The sequence below is a fragment of the Schistocerca gregaria genome, chromosome 3, assembly GCF_023897955.1.
Source record: "Schistocerca gregaria isolate iqSchGreg1 chromosome 3, iqSchGreg1.2, whole genome shotgun sequence".
Lineage (NCBI taxonomy): Eukaryota > Metazoa > Arthropoda > Insecta > Orthoptera > Acrididae > Schistocerca > Schistocerca gregaria.
This window is the reverse complement of record NC_064922.1, coordinates 807,867,621-807,891,306: the sequence shown is the minus strand read 5'-3', so window position 1 is coordinate 807,891,306 and position 23,686 is coordinate 807,867,621. Positions and strand designations below refer to the sequence as shown.

The 23,686-nt window shown below is 38.1% G+C and overlaps 1 protein-coding gene across 3 annotated transcripts in view; it reads left to right on the top strand.

Moving 5' to 3' along the window:
• The window catches only part of LOC126354375 (peptidyl-prolyl cis-trans isomerase A-like), a 286,906-nt gene that overhangs the window by 37,800 nt on the left and 225,420 nt on the right, over nt 1-23,686 (top strand). For 2 of the 3 annotated variants that reach the window (XM_050003969.1, XM_050003971.1), the window contains exons 3-4: nt 11,783-11,891; nt 11,983-12,181. In XM_050003969.1, coding sequence (XP_049859926.1) covers nt 11,783-11,891; nt 11,983-12,181 — 308 coding nt within the window. Of the gene's footprint in view, nt 1-11,782; nt 11,892-11,978; nt 12,182-23,686 lie in introns of all 3 variants that reach the window. The other variant, XM_050003970.1, reaches the window with a different exon arrangement.

The window sequence follows — 23,686 nt, the reverse complement described above, 5'->3', positions numbered from 1 at the left end:
ACATCCCTACCAAGACTGTATATCCTCATCGTCCCAGCTTCCCCCTCCACCCAACAATCCGTACTTCTCCTCAAAGAATCCCATCTTTCATACCGCTCCTTCCTATGGACTCATGACCAGGATACACCCCTACACCACTGGCAAGTATGGAGACACATAATCAATTTATTAAATATAAAAATAACACCTGGGATTGACATGACATGCACCAGATGCAACACTACACTCACCATTCATGCACCAGATGCAACACTACACTCACCATTAACTGTTCCAAATACTGGAAAGCATTCCATCGACTATCAACTCACTGGCAGTAATCTTGTCCTGCACTATATGTTCCTCCATAACAACCATCCTCTACCTAACAACATGAGCAAAACCAAGTATTTTGTATTCTATGTGTTTGACATCTTCTCCATTCCATATGACCCTCATTTTGATTACTCATTATTCCCCACATTCTGCGAATAAACAAATACCACTGTCCCATCATTGGCTCCCAGCTTCCACTTAATGAAAAATATACCACAGACAGAATTAAATATACCCACAAAATAAAAAAGCCTTCACCAAAAATGCAACACTTCATATAGTCATGATTGCAATACCTATTGACACCTAAATGAATACAGTGCTCCTTTTCACCTTTGACACCCTTTAGAACACTGTCCTCTCCCCAGGTTATTATCCTGAACTGTGGAAAACTTCAAAAATAGTACTTTTCCTTAACTGCATAAACCCCACTGATGATATGTCCTCTTACTGTCACATCAGTCTCACCTCAGTGTTTAGTAAGGTTTCTGAATCCATCCTCTCCTGATGCATTAAACAGCACCTGGATGAACATAACCTCATTCTTGTAAACCAGTATGACATCTCTCATAAGCCCAACACCCAAAAGTCCTTTATTTTTGTCTCCCTTGATAGAGAGAAAGCCTATAAACATTTTTGTTGTTGTGGTCCTCAGTCCAAAGACTGATTTGATGCAGCTCTTCATGTTACTCTATCCAGTGCAAACCTCTTCATCTCCAAATAAATACTGTGACCTACATCCCTCTGAATCTGCTTAGTGTATTCATCTCTTGGTCTCCCTCTACAAGTTTTATCCTCCGCACTTCCCTTTAATACTAAATTGATGATCTCTTCATGCCGCAGAATGTGTCCCACCAACTGATCCCTTCTTCTAGTCAAGCTGTGCCACAAATTCCTCCTCTCCAGTTCTATTCAGTACCTCCTCATAAGTCACATGATCTACCCATCTAATCCTCTGCATTCTTCTGTAGCACCACATTTCAAAAGATTCTATTCTCTTCATGTGTAAACTATTTTTCAACCATTTTTCATTTCCATACATGGTTACAGTACAAACAGATACTTACAGGACAGACTTAAATCTCTACTTGATGTTAACAAATTTATCTTCTTCAGAAACGCTTTCCTTGTCACTGCCAGTCTACATTTTATATCTCTCTACTTCAACCATATCAGTTATACTGCTGCCGAAATAGCAAAACTCATCTACTACTTTAAGTGTCTCATTTCCTAATCTGATTCCCTCAGCATCAACTTATTTAATTCTACTGCATTTAAATATCCTCGTTTTGCTTCAAGACACTGTTCATTCCACTCAACTGCTCTTCCAAGTCCTTTGGTGTCTCTGACAGAACTACAATGTTATCAGCAAACGCCAACATTTTTACTTCTTCTCCATGGTTTTTAATTCCTACTCCAAATTTTTCTTTTGTTTCCTTTACTGCTTGCTCAATAAACAGATTGAATAACTTTGGGGATAGCCTATAACCCTGTCTCACTTCCTTCTGAGCAACTTCTTCCCTTTCATGCTGCTAGACTCTTATAACGGCTATCTGGTTTCTGTACAACTTGTAAATAGCCTTTCGCTCCCTGTATTTTATCCGTGCCACCTTCAAATTTGGAAGAGACTATTCCATTGTCAAAAGCTTTCTCTAAGTATACAAATACTATAATGTAGATTTGTCTTTCCTTAAATTCTCTTCTAAGATAAGCCATAGAATCAGTATTGCCAGGTGTGTTCCTACTTTTCTACAGAATCCAAACTGATCTTCCCTGATGTCAGCTTCTTCTAGCTTTTTCATTTATCTGCACACAATTTGCATTAGTATTTTGCAACTGTGACTTATTAAACTGATAGTTCAGTAATTCTCACACCTGTCAGCACTAATTTTCTTTGGAATATAAATTATTAGATTCTTCTTGAAGACTGAAGGTATTCCACTTATCTCATACATCTTGCTCACCATATGGAAGAATTTTGTCATGGCTGGGTCTCCCAAGGCTATCAGTAGTTCTAAGGAAATGTTGTCGGCTCCCGGGGTCTTGTTTCAACTTAGGTCTTTCAGTATTCTGTCAAATTCTTCATGCAGTACGATATCTCCCATTTTATCTTCCATCTACCTCCTCTTCCATTTCCATAATATTGCCCTCAAGTTTATTTCTGTGGCATAGACCCTCTACATACTCTTTCCACCTTTCAGCTTTTCCTTCTTTGCTTAGGACTGTTTTTCCATCCCAGCTCTTGATGTTCATACAGGTGGTTCTCTTTTCTCCAAACGTCTCCTAGTGATATATGATTTTACATCCTTACATTTGTCCTCAAGCCATTCCTACTTAGCCATTTTGCATTTCCTGTTGATCTCATTTTTAAGATGTGTGTATTCCTTTTTGCCTGCTTCATTTACTGGATTTTTATATTTTCTCACCAATTAAATTCAGTATCCCTTGTGTTACCCAAGGATTTCTACTAGCCTTGTATTTTTACCTACTTGATCTTCTGCTGCCTTCGCTATTTCTTCTCTCAAAGCTACACATTTTTCTTCTACTGTAGTCCTTTCCTATGTTCTTGTCCATTATTCCCTAACACTCCCTCTGAAACTCTCTACAGAATCTGGTTCTTTCAGTTCCTAGCTTTTTGAAGTTTCTTCAGTTTTAACCTACAGTTCATAACCTATAAATTGAGATCAGAATCCAAATCTGCCTCTCGAAATGCCTTACAATTTAAAACTCAGTTTCACAATTTCTGTCCTACCATTATATAATCAATATGAAACCTTCCAGTGTCTCCAGGTCTCTCCCATATATACAGCCTTCTTTCATGATTCGTAAACCAAGTATTAGCTATGATTAAGTTATACTCTGTGCAGAATTCTACCAGGTGGCTTCCTCTTTCGATCCTTATCCCCGGTCCATATTCACCTAATAATTTTCCTTCTCTTCCTTTTCTACTTTCGAATTCCGGTCCCTCATGATGTAAATTTTCATTTGCCTTAAATGTCTGAATAATTTCTTTTATCTCATGATACATTTCATCTCTCTCTTCATAATTTGTGGACCTAGTTGGCATATAAACTTACTTCTTCGGTAGGCATGGACTTCATGCCTATCTTGGCTACAATAATGCATTCACTGTGCTGTTCATAGAAGCTTATCTGTGTTGCTATTTTTTATTCATTATTAAACCAACTCCTGCATTACTCCTTTGATTTTGTATTTATAACCCTGTATTTGACCAGAAGTCCTGTCCCTCCTATCACAGAACTTCACTAATTCCTACTGTGTGTAACTTTAACCTATCTATTTCCCTTTTTAAATCTTCTGACTTACATGCCCAATTAAGGGATCTGACATTCCACGATCCAGTTTGTAGAATGCCAGTTTTGTTCCTCCTGATAACAATGTCCTCCTGAGTAGTCCCCACCCAGAGGTCTGTCTTGGGGACTACTTTATCTCTGGAACATTTTACCCAAGAGAACACCATCTTCATTTAACCGTACAGTAAAGCTGCATGCCCTCAGGGAAAATTAAAGCATTCGCATGTTGTTGTTGTTATTGTGGTCTTCGGTCCTGAGACTGGTTTGATGCAGCTCTCCATGCTACTCTATCCTGTGCATGCGTCTTCATCTCCCAGTAACTACTGCAACCTACATTCTTCTGAATCTGCTTAGTGTATTCATCTCTTGGTCTCCCTCTACGATTTTTACCCTCCACGCTGCCCTCCAATACTAAATTGGTGATCCCTCAATGTCTCAGAACATGTCCTACCAACTGATCCCTTCTTCCAGTCAAGTTGTGCCTCAAGCTCCTTATCTCCCCAGTTCTATTCAATACCTTATCATTAGTTATGTGATCTACCCATCTAATCTTCAGCATTCTTCTGTAGCACCACATTTCAAAAGTTTCTATTCTCTTCTTGTCCAAACTATTTATCGTCCATGTTTCACTTCCATACATGGCTACACTCCATAGAGATACTTTCAGAAACGACTTCCTGACACTTAAATCTATACTCGATGTTAAAAAATTTCTCTTCTTCAGAAATGCTTTCCTTGCCATTGCCAGTCTACATTTTATGTCCTCTCTACTTCGACCATCATCAGTTATTTTGCTCCCCAAATATCAAAACTCCTTTACTACTTTAAGTGTCTCATTTCCTAATCTAATTCCCTCAGCATCACCCAACTTAATTTGATTACATTCCATTATCCTCGTTTTGCTTTTGTTGATTTTCATCTTATATCCTCCTTTCAAGATACTATCCATTCCGTTCAACTGCTCTTCCAAGTCCTTTGCTGTCTCTGACAGAATTACATTGTCATCGGTGAACCTCAAAGTTTTTATTTCTTCTCCATGGATTTTAATACCTACTCTGAATTTTTCTTTTCTTTCATTTACTGCTTGCTCAATATACAGATTGAATAACATTCAGTAGAGGCTACAACCCTGTCTCACTCCCTTCCCAACCACTGATTCCCTTTCATTTCTCTCGACTCTTATAACTATCATCTGGTTTCTGTACAAATTGTAAATAGCCTTTCGCTCCCTGTATTTTACCCCTGTCACCTTCAGAATTTGAAAGAGAGTGTGCCAGTAAACACTTTCTCTAGGTCTACAAATGCTAGAAACGTAGGTATGCCTTTCCTTAATCTAGCTTCTAAGATAAGTCATAGGGTCAGTATTGCCTCACATGCTCCAGTACTTCTATGGAATCCAAACTGATCTTCCCTGAGGTCGGCTTCTATTAGTTTTTCCATTCATCTGTAAAGAATTCGCATTAGTATTTTGCAGTCGTGACTTATTAAACTGATAGTTGAGTAATTTCCATATCTGTCAACACCTGATTTCTTTGGGATTGGAATTATTATATTTTTCTTGAAGTCTGAGGGTATTTCGCCTGTCTCATATATCTTGCTCACCAGATGGTAGAGTTTTATCAGGGCTGATTCTCCCAAAGCTGTCAGTAGTTCTAATGGAATGCTGTATACTCTGGGGGCATTGTTTTGACTCAGATCTTTCAGTGCTCTGTCAAACTCTTCACACAGTATCATATCTCCCATTTCATCTTCATCTACATCCTCTTCCACTTCCATAATATTGTCATCAAGTACTTTGCCCTTTTATAGACCCTCTATATACTCCGTCCACCTTTGTGCTTTCCCTTCTTTGCTTAGAACTGGGTTTCCATCTGAGATCTTGATATTCATACAAGTGGTTCTCTTTTCTCCAAAGGTCTCTTTAATTTTCCTGTAGGCAGCATCTATCTTACCCCTGGTGAGACAAGCCTCTACATCCTTATATTTGTCCATTAGCCATCCCTGCTTAGCCATTTTGCACTTCCTGTCGATCTCATTTTTGAGAAGTTTGTATTCCTTTTTGCCTGCTTCATTTACTGCATTTTTATATTTTCTCCTTTCATCAATTAAGTTCAATATTTCTTCTGTTACCCAGGGATTTCTAGCAGCCCTCATCTTTTTAGTTACTTTATTCTCTGCTGCCTTCACTACTTCATCCCTCAAAGCTACCCAATCGTCTTCTACTACATTTCTTTCCCCCATTCCTGTCAGTTGTTCCCTTATGCTCTCCTTGTAACTCTGTACAACCTCTGGTTTAGTCAGTTTATCTAGGTCCCATCTCCTTAAATTCTCACCTTTTTGCAGTTTCTTCAGTTTTAATCTACAGTTCATAACCAATAGATTGTGGTCAGAGTCCACATCTGCCCCTGGAAATGTCTTACAATTTAAAACCTGGTTCCTAAATCTCTGTCTTACCATTATATAATCTATCTGATACCTTTTAGTATCTCCAGGGCTCTTCCATGTATACAATCTTTTTTTATGATTCTTGAACCAAGTGTTAGCTATGATTAAGTTGTACTCTGTGCAAAATTCTACCAGGTGGTTTCCTCTTTCATTCCTTCCCCCCAATCCATATTCACCCACTATGTTTCCTTCTCTCCCTTTTCCTTATACCAAATTCCAGTCACCCATGACTATTAAATTTTTGTCTCCCTTCACTATCTGAATAATTTCTTTTATTTCATCATACATTTCTTCAATTTCTTCGTCATCTGCAGAGCTAGTTGGCATATAAACTTGTATTACTGTGGTAGGTGTGGGCTTCGTGTCTATCTGGCCACAATAATGTGTTCACTATGCTGTTTGTAGTAGCTTACCCGCACTCCTATTTTTTTATTCATTATTAAACCTACTCCTGCATTACCTCTATTTGATTTGGTATTTATAACCCTGTATTCGCCTGACCAAAAGTCTTGTTCCTCCTGCCACTGAACTTCACTAATTCCCACTATATCTAACTTTAAGCTATCCATTTCGCTTTTTAAATTTTCTGACCTAACTGCCGAATTAAGGGATCTGACATTCCACGCTCCAACCCGTAGAACACCAGTTTTCTTTCTCCTGATAACGACGTCCTCCTGAGTAGTCTTCGCATGGAGATCCGAATGGGGGACTATTTTACCTGCGGAATATTTTACCCAAGAGGACACTATCATCATTTAACCATACAGTAAAGCTGCATGCCCTCGGGAAAAATTACGTCCGAAGTTTCCCTTTGCTTTCAGCATTCCAATATCCTTTTCAAACTCCAAACTCACAGGTTTTCAGTTGACTATGTCTACCTTAATGTATTCTTCCTATCTAATTGTCCATCCTTTGTTACTATTAACAATACCAATTCCTATGCCTTTCATTGTACTGCAAGTGTGCCCCAAGGTTCCATCTTCTCTCATCCACTTTATCACCTCTTCACTGCAGATATATCCCAACCACGTCCAGCAGTCCAACTCCTTCAGTATGCTGATGACACTGCTTTCCCATCCCTCTACCTTACACTCCAGTAAACCACCTCAATCAGTTCACCACCTTGTTCAATCAATGACCCATCACCTTCAAACCTTCCAAAACTTGGGCAACAAGTATAGGAGAAACCACTCATAGCTTCTATTACCATGACTTCTACCTTACTATTTACAGGCATCCTATCCAGTTAAATACAGGGTGGTGCACGAAATGTGTTACCAATTTTTTCTTTCATAATTTATGACGCACATTAGACATCCCACTGGGATCTCTACAGCAGTACCAGCAGAGCTTGGAAAAACAAATAAGTTACAAAATGACGTGTAATTCACGATACTGCTGCTAGAAGACTAGTAAGCAGCAATGGCTGACAATGTAAGACTGACAACACAGCAACAATCGGCAATTGTGTTACTTTTTCATGAAACGAAAAGCCATGTTGTGACTCAGAGGCATTTTTGACAACAGTTTAACACATTATGGGTCCCTAACAAGAAGACCATCCACAGGTTGTACAGTAAATTTGTACAAGAAGGAACAGTATTGGAAGTGAAGTGACCTCGGCCTAAGCCTGTTTGTTTGCCAGAGAATACTGAAGCGGCATGAGTTGCTGTAAAGAGAAGTCCCAGGAAATTGTATAGAAAGGCAGCAGTACAACTGGGCATATCCAGATGCTCTGTTCAATGCATTCTTAAAAGTGACCTCCATATGTATCCATACAAGATGACCTGTGCACAGAAGCTCACTACAAGCAGCAGGGACTACTGTTTGCTCAGTGGGCGGAGGATAGGGATGAAACTCTCAACAATGTTTGGTTTTCAGACAAGGCGCATTTTCATTGCTGTTCAGCCACAACACTCACGCAACACTGCCATTGAACACCTTATACTTGTCCTCTTCTCAAAAACTTCAACCATGACATGTACCACCTTTTACATATGATCTAATCACCCCATTTCCTGCGCCTTCCTCACCTTCATAAGCCATACCTTTTTGAGCTATATTATTGCTGCTGACTTTAACATCCACAGCAAGTCCCCTGCAGAATTTCAGTGGTGGCATCAGTGTACAGACAAAATGTATGCTTTGGGGGCACTGAAAACCCACAAGTGCTTCATGAATGAAGACATTATGCTCCAGAGATTACAGCGTGGGCAGAAATTTCCACTCACCGACTTATTGGACCCTTTTTCTTTGAAGAAACTGTGAACAGCGAGTGTTATTTGAGCATGCTTCGCAATAGTTTCATTCCACAGCTTCTTGCTAGTGCCTTGCCTTTCAACGCACAGTGGATCATGCAAGATGGAGCAAGGCCACATACTGCAAACACTGTGTTGGAGTTTTTACATGAGCATTTCAACATGTGGATCATTTCACTCAGGTTTCCAGGTCACTTCAGTGATGGACAAAATTGGGCCCCCAATAGTTCAGACCTCAATCCATGTGACTTTTTTCTTTGGGGGTTCCTAAAGGAAAAAATTTTCCCAAAACATCCAGCTCAGAAGACTTATTCTTCAAGCTTGCAGTGAAATTACAGAAGACTGTGCTGTAAGGTAATCACTAACTTTGTTTGAAGAAAGTTAGGAAATGAAATGGTGGACATATTGAGCATGTGCTGAGTTAGAACAAATCTCCATGGACGGCTCTTCATTGTAGTATATGCTCCTTTCAGATTGTATTGACAATAAAGTTTATATACAGAAACAAAATGGTAACACATTTCATGCACCACCCTGTAACACATTATAATACCTCTGACTAACAATAATTGATTACCAGCTAACTTGTATCTCCCATCTACTAACCATTCAACAGAAGGCCCGCTATAGACAAAAACCACTGAAACAAATAACTGGCAAAACATGGGGTTTGCCCCCTCTCACATCCTTCACATGTACAAAATCTTAATCTAACGTATCCTTTCCCATGCAAATGTTGCCCAGACATCCACTTCAACCAAGTTCTAACAGCCTCTCTAAATCCTTGAACTTCATGCACTCCACTGTGCCTTCTGCAGCCATTTACGTTCCCCCATATGCCTTATCATCAAATTTCCATCAGTCCTCACTCACATCTTTCACCTCTATCACCACTGTCTTTTAAAAGCTGAGTTCCAATCACCCCATTATTTCCTTTCCCACTCCATGTCAGGGCTCCTCCTCTCCTTCTCCTTACTTCTCTCTCAATCTTTACCCATCCCAGTCCACCTACCAAACTCCTCTCCCTTTCTGTCTTCCCTCTATCCACCCACAGATAGATCTCATATCATTACATCCCCCCCTCCCCCCTTAGAATATCCTATGTTTAATCGCCACATAACTATTTTACCCAGTGCAGGTCCTTCAACTTCTTAGTGAAAGTACAGTGCTCCTTTTTAATGTACATCATTGCCCATTTCAAGGTGCTTCAAATATCTGTTTATTTTTTCCTTTTAGCTTTGCTTGTTAGGTTTTTTATTTTAGTTTTCAACAAACGAAGAACAACAATAAAGTATTTTCTGTAACTAGCATCATTCAACCATTGTCTCAAACATTTTAAAAATGCTTTTAATTTTGCATTCTTACATCTTGTTGTCATGTCTTTATCTCTATTGTAAATTTATTGTTCACGAGCTGTCCCCCACCAATATGACACGAGGGGGATGCAATAACAGCTAGGAAAAGAAAGTAGCTGTTTTATAGACATTATCATATTGTGAATTCAATGAATACTGGTTGTAGAGTTTAGATGAACTGCACATGGATTGTCACATCTGAAAATCTAAATTGTATGCAACTATAGTCGCCTGTATCATGTTTTTTGTTACCTCACTTTGAATGTTTGTAGTTTAAGGACTGTATGTATTTTTATACAAGTGAAGTGGATAAAAAAAGAAAGAAAAATAAAATTAATAAAATTTAAAGACTATGACTTCCCCAATAGCCCCACCTGGGAGCCACAATTTACAGCTTTGTATAGTTTTGTGAACCAGATTGTTAGTTGATAGCATTTTAATACTGACACTGAACATTGTTTTGCAAGTTCTATGTTCTGGTGAGAGAACTTAAAAAATATTTTTTCACTTTTAAGTTTTAATCTTTTGTAGCTTCATATTATATACCAAAGGCCTGTTTCATTCCTTTGATCTGATGATGACAATAACCAGAAACATAGAATAAAGAAATTTATAAAGTAATTTAGATTGATTTACTCAGTAGCTTCATTAGTATGAAATGTAGGCACAAACCAATAAGCCTATAAAATTATACAAAACTTTCATTTTAAGGATAATTGTTTGAGAAAATAAAGTATTTGCACTAAATGTGAGTAAAATTTATTTTGTTGTTAAACTGCTTTTGTTATTTTGCATTTGCAAACATGCACGTTTCCTTAGATATGTTGTTTTTAAAATTGGATTTATTCCCATTTTTAAAAATATAAGTGTTCATAGCGTTATTAATTTGTGTTTAATACCATAATGCTTTCAGTTCTTTTTGCTTTGTTTAATATCATCAATACATTACATTGCAAATTGTATAGCAAAATGTTATATAGTATAGTAATAATAAATTTCAAATGCTGCACTGTTGGCTGTTAATTCATAAATAGGCCTAAAATGCTACACTTGTGGATTAGTAATCCTAAAGCCGACCCTGTACATGAATATGACAGAGCCTTTCCTCTCAGACATCAAGATTCCATCTGATAATGACATCTGTGGTGTAGAACTTTCAGTTTGGCACATTTTGAATGAGTGTATACTGTATCCTGAGACGAGAAAGGAAACCAATTTACTAGCAGATTTTCACTCGACTTAAAGTGATTATGAGGCAAAAGTTGTGGGTGTTTTCAGGTAGATTTAGGGGTGGAGAGAATAATCAGCTCACCCATTTCTTCTGTATGTATTTTGATACTGGTTAATGTGTCTGCAGTGGCTGGTGAGCAAAAAATTCCAAACTTTTTGCACTGACCTTTTTCTTTGTTTTAAATCTAAGCATTTAATGCAGTTATTTATTTAGATTTCAGCAGTGAATTTTATTTTATCATGCATACTATTTAGCTTTGAATGCATGTTGGCTCTGTCTTTTTCTGTATCATTTAACAGGACTAATGTGTCATCTATGGAACCTTTGTAATAAACAACTTTGTCTCCTGTCCATTTAAACTTCTCAAAAATTTGATTAATTATTAATGAACATGTTGGCCAAGGGTACTGGCATGCACTTCTCTAATGCTAGACCATCTGGCTGGGAGTATGTATCATCTTGAATGCAAAACCAGTTATATGAAAAAGTGTGCTGTAATAGTTACATGAATGCACGGCTTTTGACCAGCATTAATTTCTTATTTCTATTAAGAGAATATTTGTGTAAAGATTAGTAGTATTGAAAAAAAACCAGTTTACTGTTAACAGGAATATGTGTATTTTTTATCTGGTTAATAATTTTATGTTTCTTGCTGATTAACTACTTCAGTCATTTACTGTATATGCTTTAATTTTTTCACTTTGGCATTTACATCTTTGAGTAACAGTCAAAAAGAAAAAGGTACATCTCCGTAAAGAGACCTTCTGCTATCTGTTAACTTGAATGTTTTGATTGGGACTTTTTTATGTGTCTGGTTTATAGAGATCTTCATAAAATGTTGAACTTAACTCTTTTATGATTCAGCAATATGCAGAGAGACAAACAATGGAACATGCACGGAAACGTGGAAAGGATGAGGAGGCAAAAACAAAAGAAAATGATTATTATTTTGGAAGAATCAGAACAACGGCAAGTAGAATACTATTTTACCAGTGGATTTCCTGAAGTTTTGAGTTTAAATTCTTACTACTATGTTACACGCCACTGTGTGTACACACAGGTAGCATACTACAGGCGTGAAGATCAACAAACAGAATGGAAGAGAAAACAGGAAATAATGGAACACATGTGTAAACGTCCGGTAGAGTGGACAAAGATAAAGGAGAAAGATATACTCTTCATTGGTGGCCCTGAAAGTCGGATGACAGGTGCACCTCAAAAACCTATTCCAGAGCCATTAGTACACTTCCAGCTGAGGCCCAGGTAAGCAAAGCAACTGCCCACTATTTTCTCGATATTATCCTTTCTCAACCAGGTTATCCCTTATTCTGTCAAGACATTAAAACTCGCTACCATTTTTTATTTTGTAAAGTTTTTTGAAGAAAGTCAGACCTGATACAAAAAAAGAAAACAACAAGAAACAGTTAAAAGTTTATTGTTTTTATTAATGCCTCTGTCAATGTATAGAGTGTATCAAAAAGAATCATCTGATCTCAAAAAATCATAACTGTATGTTATTTAAGATGCGTGCATGAACAACAAACTGTTGGAGACAGCAAACTCTCGAGTTTTACTTTGTTCCCACTAAGTAGCAGCAGTGTGTGCCCACTTCAGTGCTAGTAAAAATGGTGTTAGGACAACAGAAAGTATCTTGCATTCTACGTTTTGTGTAGTGCAGGACAGTAATAACTGTTCAGCGTGACTTTTGTACTAGGTATGGTGTGGATCCTCCTGCAGCCCAGAACATTAGACAAAAGCCTGACCAATTCCAAGAAACACTTTGTTTGTGTAATGGCAAATCAATGAGCTGTCCCCAAGTGTCTGACACAGATGTCAAACGCATCTGCCAAAGTTGCACAAAGAGTTTGCAGAAACCCATTCACCATGCAGCTCAACACGCCCTTGATGTTCATCTGGCATGTGTTGCGTTAACGTTTAGACATGAAACCATGCAAAATTCTGCTACTGCAGGCTCTTTGTGAAGGTGACAAACAACAACGTGCAGAGTTCTATAATTTTGTTCTTAGCAAGATGGAGGATAATAATTTTCTTCCATGCTTAGTGTTTAGTGACAAGGCACATTCCATTTAAAAGAATGGGTAAACCACAATAATGTGAGAATATGTGGTACAGAACAACCACATGATGTCATACAACATGAGAGGGACTCTATAAAATTTAATGTTTTGTGCAATTTTATGGGAAAAGATGTATGGTCCCTTTTTCTTTGCCAAGAACACTGTCACAGGAAGCACATATCTCAATATGCTTGGGAACTTTGTTTTCCCAGAGTTGGAGACCAATTCGAATGACTTCATTTACCATCAGAATGGGGCACCACCACGCTGGCATCCGGAAATGCTGGAACTTTTAAATCAAAAGATTACTGAATGATGGATCAGTCATACTGGACCAAATGATGCAGCCTTACATTACTGGCCTCCAAGGTCACCAGACCTGACTTTATGTGATTAATTCTTGTTCAGATGTGTGGTCAAATGTGCATAAATTCCTAAGGGACCAAACTGCTGAGGTCATTGGCCCCTAGACTTATGCACTACTTACACTAAATTACACTAACTTATGCTAAGGACAGCAACACACCCATGCCCGAGGGAGGACGCGAACCTCTGGTAGGAGGGGCCACGCAATCCATGACATGGCGCCTCAGACCCCATGGACACTTCGTGCTGCTATTATCTCTTGTGGGAGTTTATAAAAGACTCTGTTTATGTACCTCTGTTGCCAAGAACAAACTGAGACATCACATAACAGCAGCTGTGGAAGCTCAAGGCATATTTGCTGCAGTGTGGGAAAAATTTGAATACTGCATTGAGATATGCCATGCATATAAAGGGGGGCATATTGAACATCAATGAAAATGTATGAAAAAAATCTTTTTGAGTGTCCCATGCATCAAAAAACAAAATCCACTGTATATGATTATTAGTTTCAGAAATATAAATATGGCAAATCGGATGATTCTTGTTGATGCACCCTGTATTATCCTCAGATGTTCAAAGGTTTTGGACATTCTGTTGATACTCTATTACTAGTCCATATGTAAAATGTTACCAAGTATAAATTACATGGCAAAGTAAGAAATGTATACTTCCACAAAAAAATATTCAACTTCTGAATAATATTGATCAAGTTCACCTCTAATCTCTACATGTGATGTAACTCTTATGATTGTACTTTATAATTCATGGTTCAGTGTTAAACACATTATCTCAACTGACACTCTGTAATTACTCAATTAAACTTTTTTGTATGGTTATGAAGTAGAAATTATTGTTTGTTACAGACTATACTCTACACTGTTAAGAAATGAATGCTCCATTATAAGCTTGAAAGTCACTTGGTCCATTCAATTGTGACACTAAACATTTTCTGTCCCCTATTTATTGACTGACTGAAAACAAAATTTTCAGCTAGCTGTAGAATGAAAATTGGATCACACTTCCCCATGCCAAAATAATACAGATCTAATTATTAACACCATCAGCTGCAGGAACCTTTGTTGTTGTTGTGTCCTTGAGTCTAAAGACTGCTTTGATGCAGCTGCTGCTCTATCCTGTGCAAGCCTCTTCATCTCCAAATAATTACTGCAACCTATATCTTTGTGAATCTGCTTGTTGTATTCATCTCATGGTCTCCTTCTGCAATTATTACCCCCACACATCCTCCAACACTAAATTGACAATTCCTTGATGTCTCAGAAAGTTATGCCACAAATCCATTTTCTTTGCAATTAGTTTTCATTCCTCCTCATTAGTTACATGATCTAACCATCTATGATACAGCGTTCTTCTGTAGCACCACGTTTCAAAAGCTTCCATTCTACTCTTGTCTTACCTGTTTATGGTTAACACTTCACTTCCATACAAAGCTTCACACCAGAGAATTCTCTTCAGCAAAGACTCCCTAACACTTAAATATACCGGGTGATCAAAAAGTCAGTATAAATTTGAAAACTTAATAAACCACGGAATAATGTAGATAGAGAGCTAAAAATTGACACACATGCTTGGAATGACATGAGTTTTATTAGAACCAGGTGCTCCACCCCATATTGCTAGATGCATGAAAGATCTCTTGCATGTGTCGTTTGGTGATGGTCGTGTGCTCAATCGCCACTTCCGTCATGCTTGGCCTCCCAGGTCCCCAGACCTCAGTCCGTGAAGTTATTGGCTTTGGGATTTCCTGAAGTTGCAAGTGTATCATGATCGACCGACATCTCTAGGGATGCTGAAAGACAACATCTGATGCCAATGCCTCACCATAACTCCGGACATGCTTTACAGTGCAGTTCACAACATCATTCCTCGAGTACAGCTATTGTTGAGGAATGATGGTGGACATATTGAGCATTTCCTGTGAATAACATCAGCTTTGCTTTGTCTTGCTTTGTTATACTAATTATTGCTATTCTGATCAGATGAAGCACCATCTGTCAGACATCTTTTGAACTTTTTTTTCCCGATAAAACCCCATGTCATTCTGAGCATGTGTGTCAATTTGTACTTCTCTATCTACATTATTCCGTGATTTATTCAGTTTTCAAATTTATACTGACTTTTTGATCACCCAGTATATTCAGTGTTAACATATTTCTCTTCTTCAGAAAAACACTGCTTGTCATAGCCAGATTACATATTATATATTCTCCCTACTTTGGCCGTCATCCTTTATTTCACTACCCAAATAGCACAACTCATCAACTACTTTCGCTGTCTCATTTTCTAAATTACTACCCTCAGCATTGTCTGATTTAAACTGACTACATTCTATTACTCTCATTTTGCTGTTGTTAATGTTCATCATATATCCTCCTTTCAAGATATTGTACCTTCCACTCAACTGCAGTTCCAAGTCCTTCGCTGGCTGTGACAGAACTACAACATCAATGAAAAACCTCTAGTTTTTATCTCTTCTCCTAGAACTTTAGTTCCTTCACCAATTTTTTATCCTTTATTGCTTGCTCAATGTGCAAGTTGAATAACATCAGAGAAAGTCTACAGTCATGTCTTATTCCCTTCTCAACCACTGCTTCCCTTTCCTGTTCTTTGACTCTTGCAAATGCTGTCTGGTTTCTTTACAAGTTGTATATAACCTTTCACTCACTGTATTCAACTTATGCTATCTTCAGAACTTAAAAGAGAGGATTGTAGTTGACAGGGTCAAAAGTGTTCTCTAACCTACAAATACTAACCTTCAAAGATATGTCATAGCAGGAGTATTGCCTCTCGTTCTCCAGAATTTCTCTGGAATCCAAACTGGTCATCCCCGAGGTCAGCCTATACAGATTTTTCCATTCTTCTGTAAATTATTTGTGTCAGTACTTTTCAACCATGCCTTGCTAAACTATAGTTTGGTACTCTTCACTCTTGCTACGCTAGGCTAGCAGGCAGTTTGGGGTACTCTGATGAGCACTTGCCAGACCACATTCAGAGCAAAGACACTGTCCAAATTTTATCTGAGATATTTAGCAAGTCATGTAACTTTTATCACAAAAACAGACTACAAGCCATAGAAGGGGGAGTGTTCATTGCCATTGACAAAAAAGAGAAGTCTCTATTGAGGTCAAATTTGAATGTGAATTGAAGTTATCTGCTCATGTATAAAAGACCCAGGAGGATTCAAGTTAATTTTTGGATGCTTTTACCAACCACCTGATTCCACTGCAACAGTTTTAGAGTCATTCAAAGAAATATGCAATACCCAGAATATGCAATACAAGTTGGAGGCAAGTTCATCCTATTGCGTATAGACTGTGATGTCCATCGATTCACTGCAAGGGGCTATAACAGAAAGTCTTGCGAAGTTCCTTTGAACACATTTTGCAAAGCTGTCTCGAGCAGCGAGTTCAACCCCCCCACCCCCTCCCCCCACCAGAATGCAAATGTTTTAGACCTTGTAACTACAAACATATCTGATGTTATCAACGGTGTCAGTATACAAATGGGGATTAGTGATCATGAGGTCATGATAGTGACTATAGTTACTAAAGTTAGTAAATCAGCAGAGAAGGCTACAAAGAGTGGACAAGCAGTTGTCAGCATCTCACTTAGACAATGAATTGGTATCATTTAGTTACAGTATGATGGATGTAGAAGAATTATGGTCTAAGTTACAGTGGATTATAAATCGTGCTTTGGAGAAGTATGTGCCTAGTATGTGGATTAAGGACAGAAAAGACAGTTGTGTAACAATGAAATTTGAAAAATACTGAAAAAGCAAAGACTGTTGCACTATTGGCTCAAAAGAGAATAAGCAGATGATGATAGTCAAAGGTTAGTAGAGATTCATACCTTTATAGAAAGATCTATGAGAAATGCATACAACAACTAACAATCATCAACCTTAATGAAAGATATGGCTGAGAAGTCAAGAAAATTCTCGTCTTATACAAAATCACTAAGTGGGTCTAAGGCTCCTATCCAGTCATCATTGACCACTCTGGTGTGGCAGCAGAAGATAACAAAAGGAAAGTTTAAGAAATTGTTCATTTTGGAGAGTCATACAAACATGTCATCATTTGATCATTACACAGGCTCCCAAATGGACAACATAGTATTAGACATCTCTGATGTAGAGAAATAACTGAAAGAGCTGATAACAAAGAAGTCGCCAAGTCTGGAAGTAATCCCAGTTCTGTTTTAAAAAGGGCACTCTACTTAGCTTGCATTTATTGTGAATCTCTAGTCCAGCACAGAGTCTCATGCGGCTGGAAGAAAGCATGAGTTCTGTATATAAGGAGGTTAAAAGAACCGATGTGCAAAACTATACATTAACATCACTAACATTGGTTTGTTACAGAATTCTGGAACAAATTCTCAGTTTGAATATTATAAATTTCCTTGAAAAGGAAAAGCTTCTGCCTACAAATCGGGATGGTTTTAGAAAGCATCAATGGATCAAAATTAATATTACCATTTTCTCACATGATTACTCTGAATTGTGGAGGAAGGGCAGCAGTCTGATTCCATATTTTTGACATGATTCCCCACTGCAAATTTTTAACGAAAGATAGAGCATATGGAATGGATCCCCATATATGTGAGTGGCTCGAAAACTTCTTAAATACTAGAACCCAGTACATAGCCCTCTATGGCTAGCCTTCATCAAAAACTTGTTGAGTGTGTGAGTTAATGTAGATGAGTAGGAAAAACAAACCCAAAGTGTTCAAATACAGCAATACCACTGTGCTGCTGAACACAGTCATTTAAATATGAAATGGAATGAGCATATAAGGACTATGGGAAAGCAAATGGTTGTCTATAGTTTATCGGGAGAATGTTAGGAAAGCATGGTTCATTTGTGAAAGAGACTGCATATAGGACATTGCTACAGACTATTCTTGAGTGCTGCTTGAGTGTCTGGGATCCACACAAGGAACATGGAGAATCAATTCAGAGGTGTGCTGCTAGGTTTTTTACTGGTATATTCCTAAAACATGTAAGTTTTATGGAGATGCTTTGGAAACTCAAACAATAATCCCTGTAGAGAAGACGACATTCTTTTTGAGGAACACTATTGAGAAAATTAAGAGAACGAGCATTTAAAGCCGACTCCAGAATGATTCTATTGCACAAAAGTACATTCTGCATAAGGGCCACGAAGATTAGATCACAGAAATTAGGCCTTGTGCCAGATGTAAACAAGTGTTTCTTCCTTGCCCCATTAGCGATTAGAGCAGGAAAGGAAATGACTAATAGTACATGGTACCCTCCACCGTGCACTATGCGGTGGCTTTCAGAGTGTGTATGTAGATGAAGATATAATAGAAGCTTAATATAGTTTCTTATTCCATTTTTAAATGATGGCATTCACATTTTATATGCTGGAGTCCTTTTCGGTAATTACAAATATTGCACTGGAAAATTAAGGTTATTACCAAATGCAAACATGTTCCAAGGTACAACATGCTCATGTACCTAGGAACAAATATTAGATTCAAATTTGAAAGCCCTGCACTCAAAAAAATCTCGTCAACTCTTTATTTAGTAGTTGGTCTGCCACAGTACTATTCTACTCCACACCAACAATCAGTAAGTGAAATCAAATTAAGCAGAAGTATTATCAGTCACCAGCTACAAAAGTATTTATCTAAAAAATTACATAAAGATTGTATTCCCACATCCACAGTACATCAACAGATATCTCTATCTGTCACACACACACATGCAAACAAAAATGCATGTACAACCAAACACAATGTGTGTACTATTTATTTACAGGCCAAGCAGCACAAGTAGCTGTGCAAAGTTCAATTTCTATCTACATCTTCATCTACATCTATATGTTTTGCCAATGAATCGCAGTCTTTGGTTTTGCTCTATTCACAACATTATCTATGTGATCAGTCCAATTTAGGTTACCTGCAATTGTAATCCCTAAGTATTCAGTTGAATTTCCAGCCTTCAGATTTGTGTGACTTATCACATAATCAAAATTTAGTGGATTTCTTTTAGTACTCATGTGAATAACTTCACACTTTTCTTTATTCATGGTCAATTTCCACTTTTTGCACCATACAGGTATCTTATCTAAATCATTTTGCAATTTATTTTGGTCATCTGATGACTTTGTAAGATGGTAAATGACAGCATCATCTACAAACAGTCTAAGACAGCTACTAAGATTGTCTCCTATATTGTTAATATAGGTCAGGAACAATAGAGGGCCTATAATGCTTCCTTGGGGAATGCCGGATATTACTTCTGTTTTACTTTATGACTTTCCATCTATTACTATGAACTGTGACCTTTCTGACAGGAAATCATGAATCCAGAAGCACAACTGAGGCAATATTCGATAGGTACACAGTTTGGTTAGAAGACGCTTGTGAGGAACGGTGTCAAAAGACTTCTGGAAAGCTAAAAATATGGAATCAATTTGACATCCCCCGTTGATAGCACTCATTACTTCATGAGTACAAAGAGCTAGTTGTGTTGTGCAAGAACAATATTTTCTGCATCTGTGCTGACTTAAGTGCCAATAAATTGGTTTTTTCAAGGTACTTCATAATGTTCGAATACAGTATATATTCCAAAACCCTACTGCAAATCAACATTAGTGATATGGGCCTGTAATTCAATGTATTACTCCTACTTCCCTTTTTGGGTATTGGTCTAACTTGAGCAATTTTCCAGTCTTTAGGTACTGATCTTTCTGTGAGTGAGCAGTTGTATATAATTGCTAAATATGGAGCTATTGTATCAGCATACTCTGAGAGGAACCTGACTGGTATACAATCTGGACCAGGAGCCTTGCCTTTATTAAGTGATTTAAGCTGCTTTGTGACACCGAGGATATCAACTTCTATGTTTCTCATCTTGGTAGTTGTTCTTGATTGGAATCCAGGAATATTTACTTCAACTTCTTTGGTGAAGGAGTTTTGGAAAACTACGTTTAATAACTCTGCTTTAGTAGCACTGTCATCAGTGACTTCACTGTTGTTATCATGTAGTGGAGGTGTTGATTGCGTCTTGCCACTGGTGTGGTTTATTTGGGTTTTCTGTCAGGCTTCGAGACAGAGTTTCATTATGGAAATTATTAAAAGCATCTGGCATTGAAGTACATGCTATATTTTGAGCTTATGTAAAACTTTGGAATGATCTCCCACTTGACCACAGGTGAGGGTTCAACCACAGTGCAGGCAGTACCCAGGGCGGCCACAGCAGTGGACCAATCGAGGGACATATGGGATGTGCTCAACGTCCCTTGCATCCCCACGTCCGACCCCCAAAGTGATGCCCCTTGACAGCAGCCTCAAGCTGTATGACGGAAGCCAACACAGCCTGGAGCTGTGAGCAAAGGGTCACCAACTAAACTCACATTTGTGCACAGCAATCACAGTTCTTATCCATTACTGCAGTAAATCCTGTTTGGAGCTCATAAAAATATGCAACAAACAAATGGTATACTCAGCTTATTAGCAGCAGAATTCAACGTGCTCCCTCCCTAATGGTCTAAATGGCACTAAGCTACACTAACCAAAAGAAACAAGAGCCTATATGATACAAGGATTGATAACAGTGGGGGTACTGTACACTATGCTGTTATTAAAATAAAAGCTTGTGCCTAGTAAGCACTCAAACATGCAAGAAATTACAAAAATAATCTAGTAACTACACAGGTATCTGTTAATAAGTCACTCCTGGTGGAAGCTTGTACAAATATATATTAAAAAAACGATGTACTTGACTTATTAAGAGCAGGAACACGAGGTGCTCTGTCTCTGGTGGTTTCTACCTTAGATGATGTAAGACACAGCAGAGCCTCAAAATAATTATTTTTCATATCTAAATTATTCTTTGATCCCTTTCAAGTGTCACAATGTTCTTTCCAAGCCTAAAATGTCTCCAGAACTACATCACTATTACAAAAAATGTAATGTCGATGTCAATTATGATAATGTTATTTACATCAGATTAAATATATTCCACGTTTAAATAGTTCTGCGGTGCATGTCAAGTGTCATGATGTTTTTTCCACACCTAATATGTCTGCAAATACTTTAGCAACATAATATATGCAAAATATGTGTCAATTGTCAAAATGCTATTTTCCACACTTGCACAAACGTCTGTCAAAATGATGTCTAAAACGTCGGGTTTGGCTATTAAGGTAAGTGCCTCAATGTTATTTTCATGCCTAATCACATGTAGCTAGAAAAATAATATGCTAAGCAGACAGCAACATTTCAAGTTGGGCCAAATTAAGGCAAAGTAGCAAAACAAACCTAATCAAGCCTTAAAACTACAGAAAATATGTGTTGGCTACAATACAATGTGAAGTACACGAGCACACAAACAAGTAAGCTGTCTTTGCTTGTAAAAGTTTACAAGGGTATCTAAATATCTAGAATATATAAATGATGTCATCATTTCAACCTGGTGCTGTATTATCTGTGGTTCATACAATGAACTGTCATTACAAGATGTTTTTACAAGTTTTTCAGTAATGTTTCACCTGTGGGAGTACGATCTAGAGGCTGTCTCCAGAGACCCTTCACCATGAGAAGAGAATGATCTTTGTACTGTGCTGAGAGAGAGTGAGAGAGAGAGAGAGAGAGAGAGAGAGAGAGAGAGACAGAGACAGAGAGAGTGAGTTAGCAGTGCAGTCTTAGTCTTAGTCTGAGCCAGTTGCATGTATTTATGTTGACGGATAAAGATTATGTAGATGTACATGCTGAAATTGTAATTTATGGTAGTCATAAATACTGGCCTGTACTACAATCTACCCACAATGGCAGTCATGGAGCGCTCAATTCTTCAAATTTTTGCCATTTTCCATCGTGACAATGTGGCCGCTACATAAAACAGTGCCCAGCATGAGTTAATCTAGCAGCCTGACCAGGATGCCATCCTACAGGAACCACTGACATCAAGTTGTACCATGAAGTTCTTGTCACTTTTCAGAGTCAGTAATGCACTATCATGTTCTGAAGTGATGTACATGGTGGTATTGGTGTATGTAGCTTCCACGTCATCAGTGTGAGCAGCAGCGCACAGGAACCATGCAGGTTTAAGGCAGTTGACAGGCACAGTGGTGTGCTTCCCATGGGCAAATATGGTAATATATTAACAGTATTGGTACTCCAAGTGATGGCTTTATATGGGACAGAATAAGGCAGTTGCAGTGTACATCATCTCTTAACATGATGTAGTCACAATTGGCCAGTGCTATATGCGCAGAAATTTTGGTGGGCTATGCCCCTGTGGTGGTGATATTCTGAGCCATGCTATGTGTTGTTTAACTCATTTTATGAGAGCAGGGAGCTCTGTGGTCTCTTGTAACTGTACAGCAGGTATGGAAAAAAACCAACTGCCTGAAACCAATACCCATATTTTGATTTTGAATATCTGTTTCTTTTGTATTTGTTTCATCTCAGTGATTACAGTATTTTTCATTTTTTTATTAAACAACTGGGAAAAACTGGCATAGAAATTAAAGGTGTGGAAACTAAAGGATGGCATGGTACAAGAAAACTTTAAGGAGTTACTGAAGCATAAAATCCCTAACACTGAGTTTGGCATTGTGGGAGAGGAATGGGGTAAGTTCAAAGAAGCGTTTCTAACCTCTGCTGAGAAGACCTGAGGCAGAGTGTCCAGAATGGCAAAGGAAAAGGAGACACCATGGTGGAACAAGAGGGTGAAGGAGGCAGTAAAAGAAAAGAAGAAAGCCTGGCATGAATGGAACAGAGACCAAACAGCTGAAAGTAAAAGGAAATATCAGGATAGTATAAACAAGTGTAAGAAAATGGTAGCAGAAGAATAGAGGAAAAGCTAGGAGAAATTCACCCGAGAGTTGGAAAAAGATGTTATTAGTGATAAGAGGATGCTATATGGAATTACAAAGAGTATGATGGAAGAAAAAACATACACAAAGCTAGTGAAATGGTAAAGCTGAGAGCTATTAATGCAACCAGAGGAGATAAGGAAAAGATGGAAAGAGTACTTTGATAAACTACTAAATGCGAAGAATGGCAATGGAAAGGGAATAGAAGTATGGCAGGGGGGCAGTGGTTTGGAAGAAGAAGAGGATATAACAATGTTAGAAGTGGAACTAGCTCTGAGAAAAATGAGAACAGGAAAGGCACCTGGGATTGATGAAATTACTGTGGAGATGGTAAAGGCAGCTGGACCACTTGGGCTACCGTGGCTGTATAGACTAATAAGTTGCATTTGGACCCAAAAATGTGTACCTGAAGAATGGGGAAAGTGAATAATAATCCCAGTTTTCAAGAAGGGTGACAGG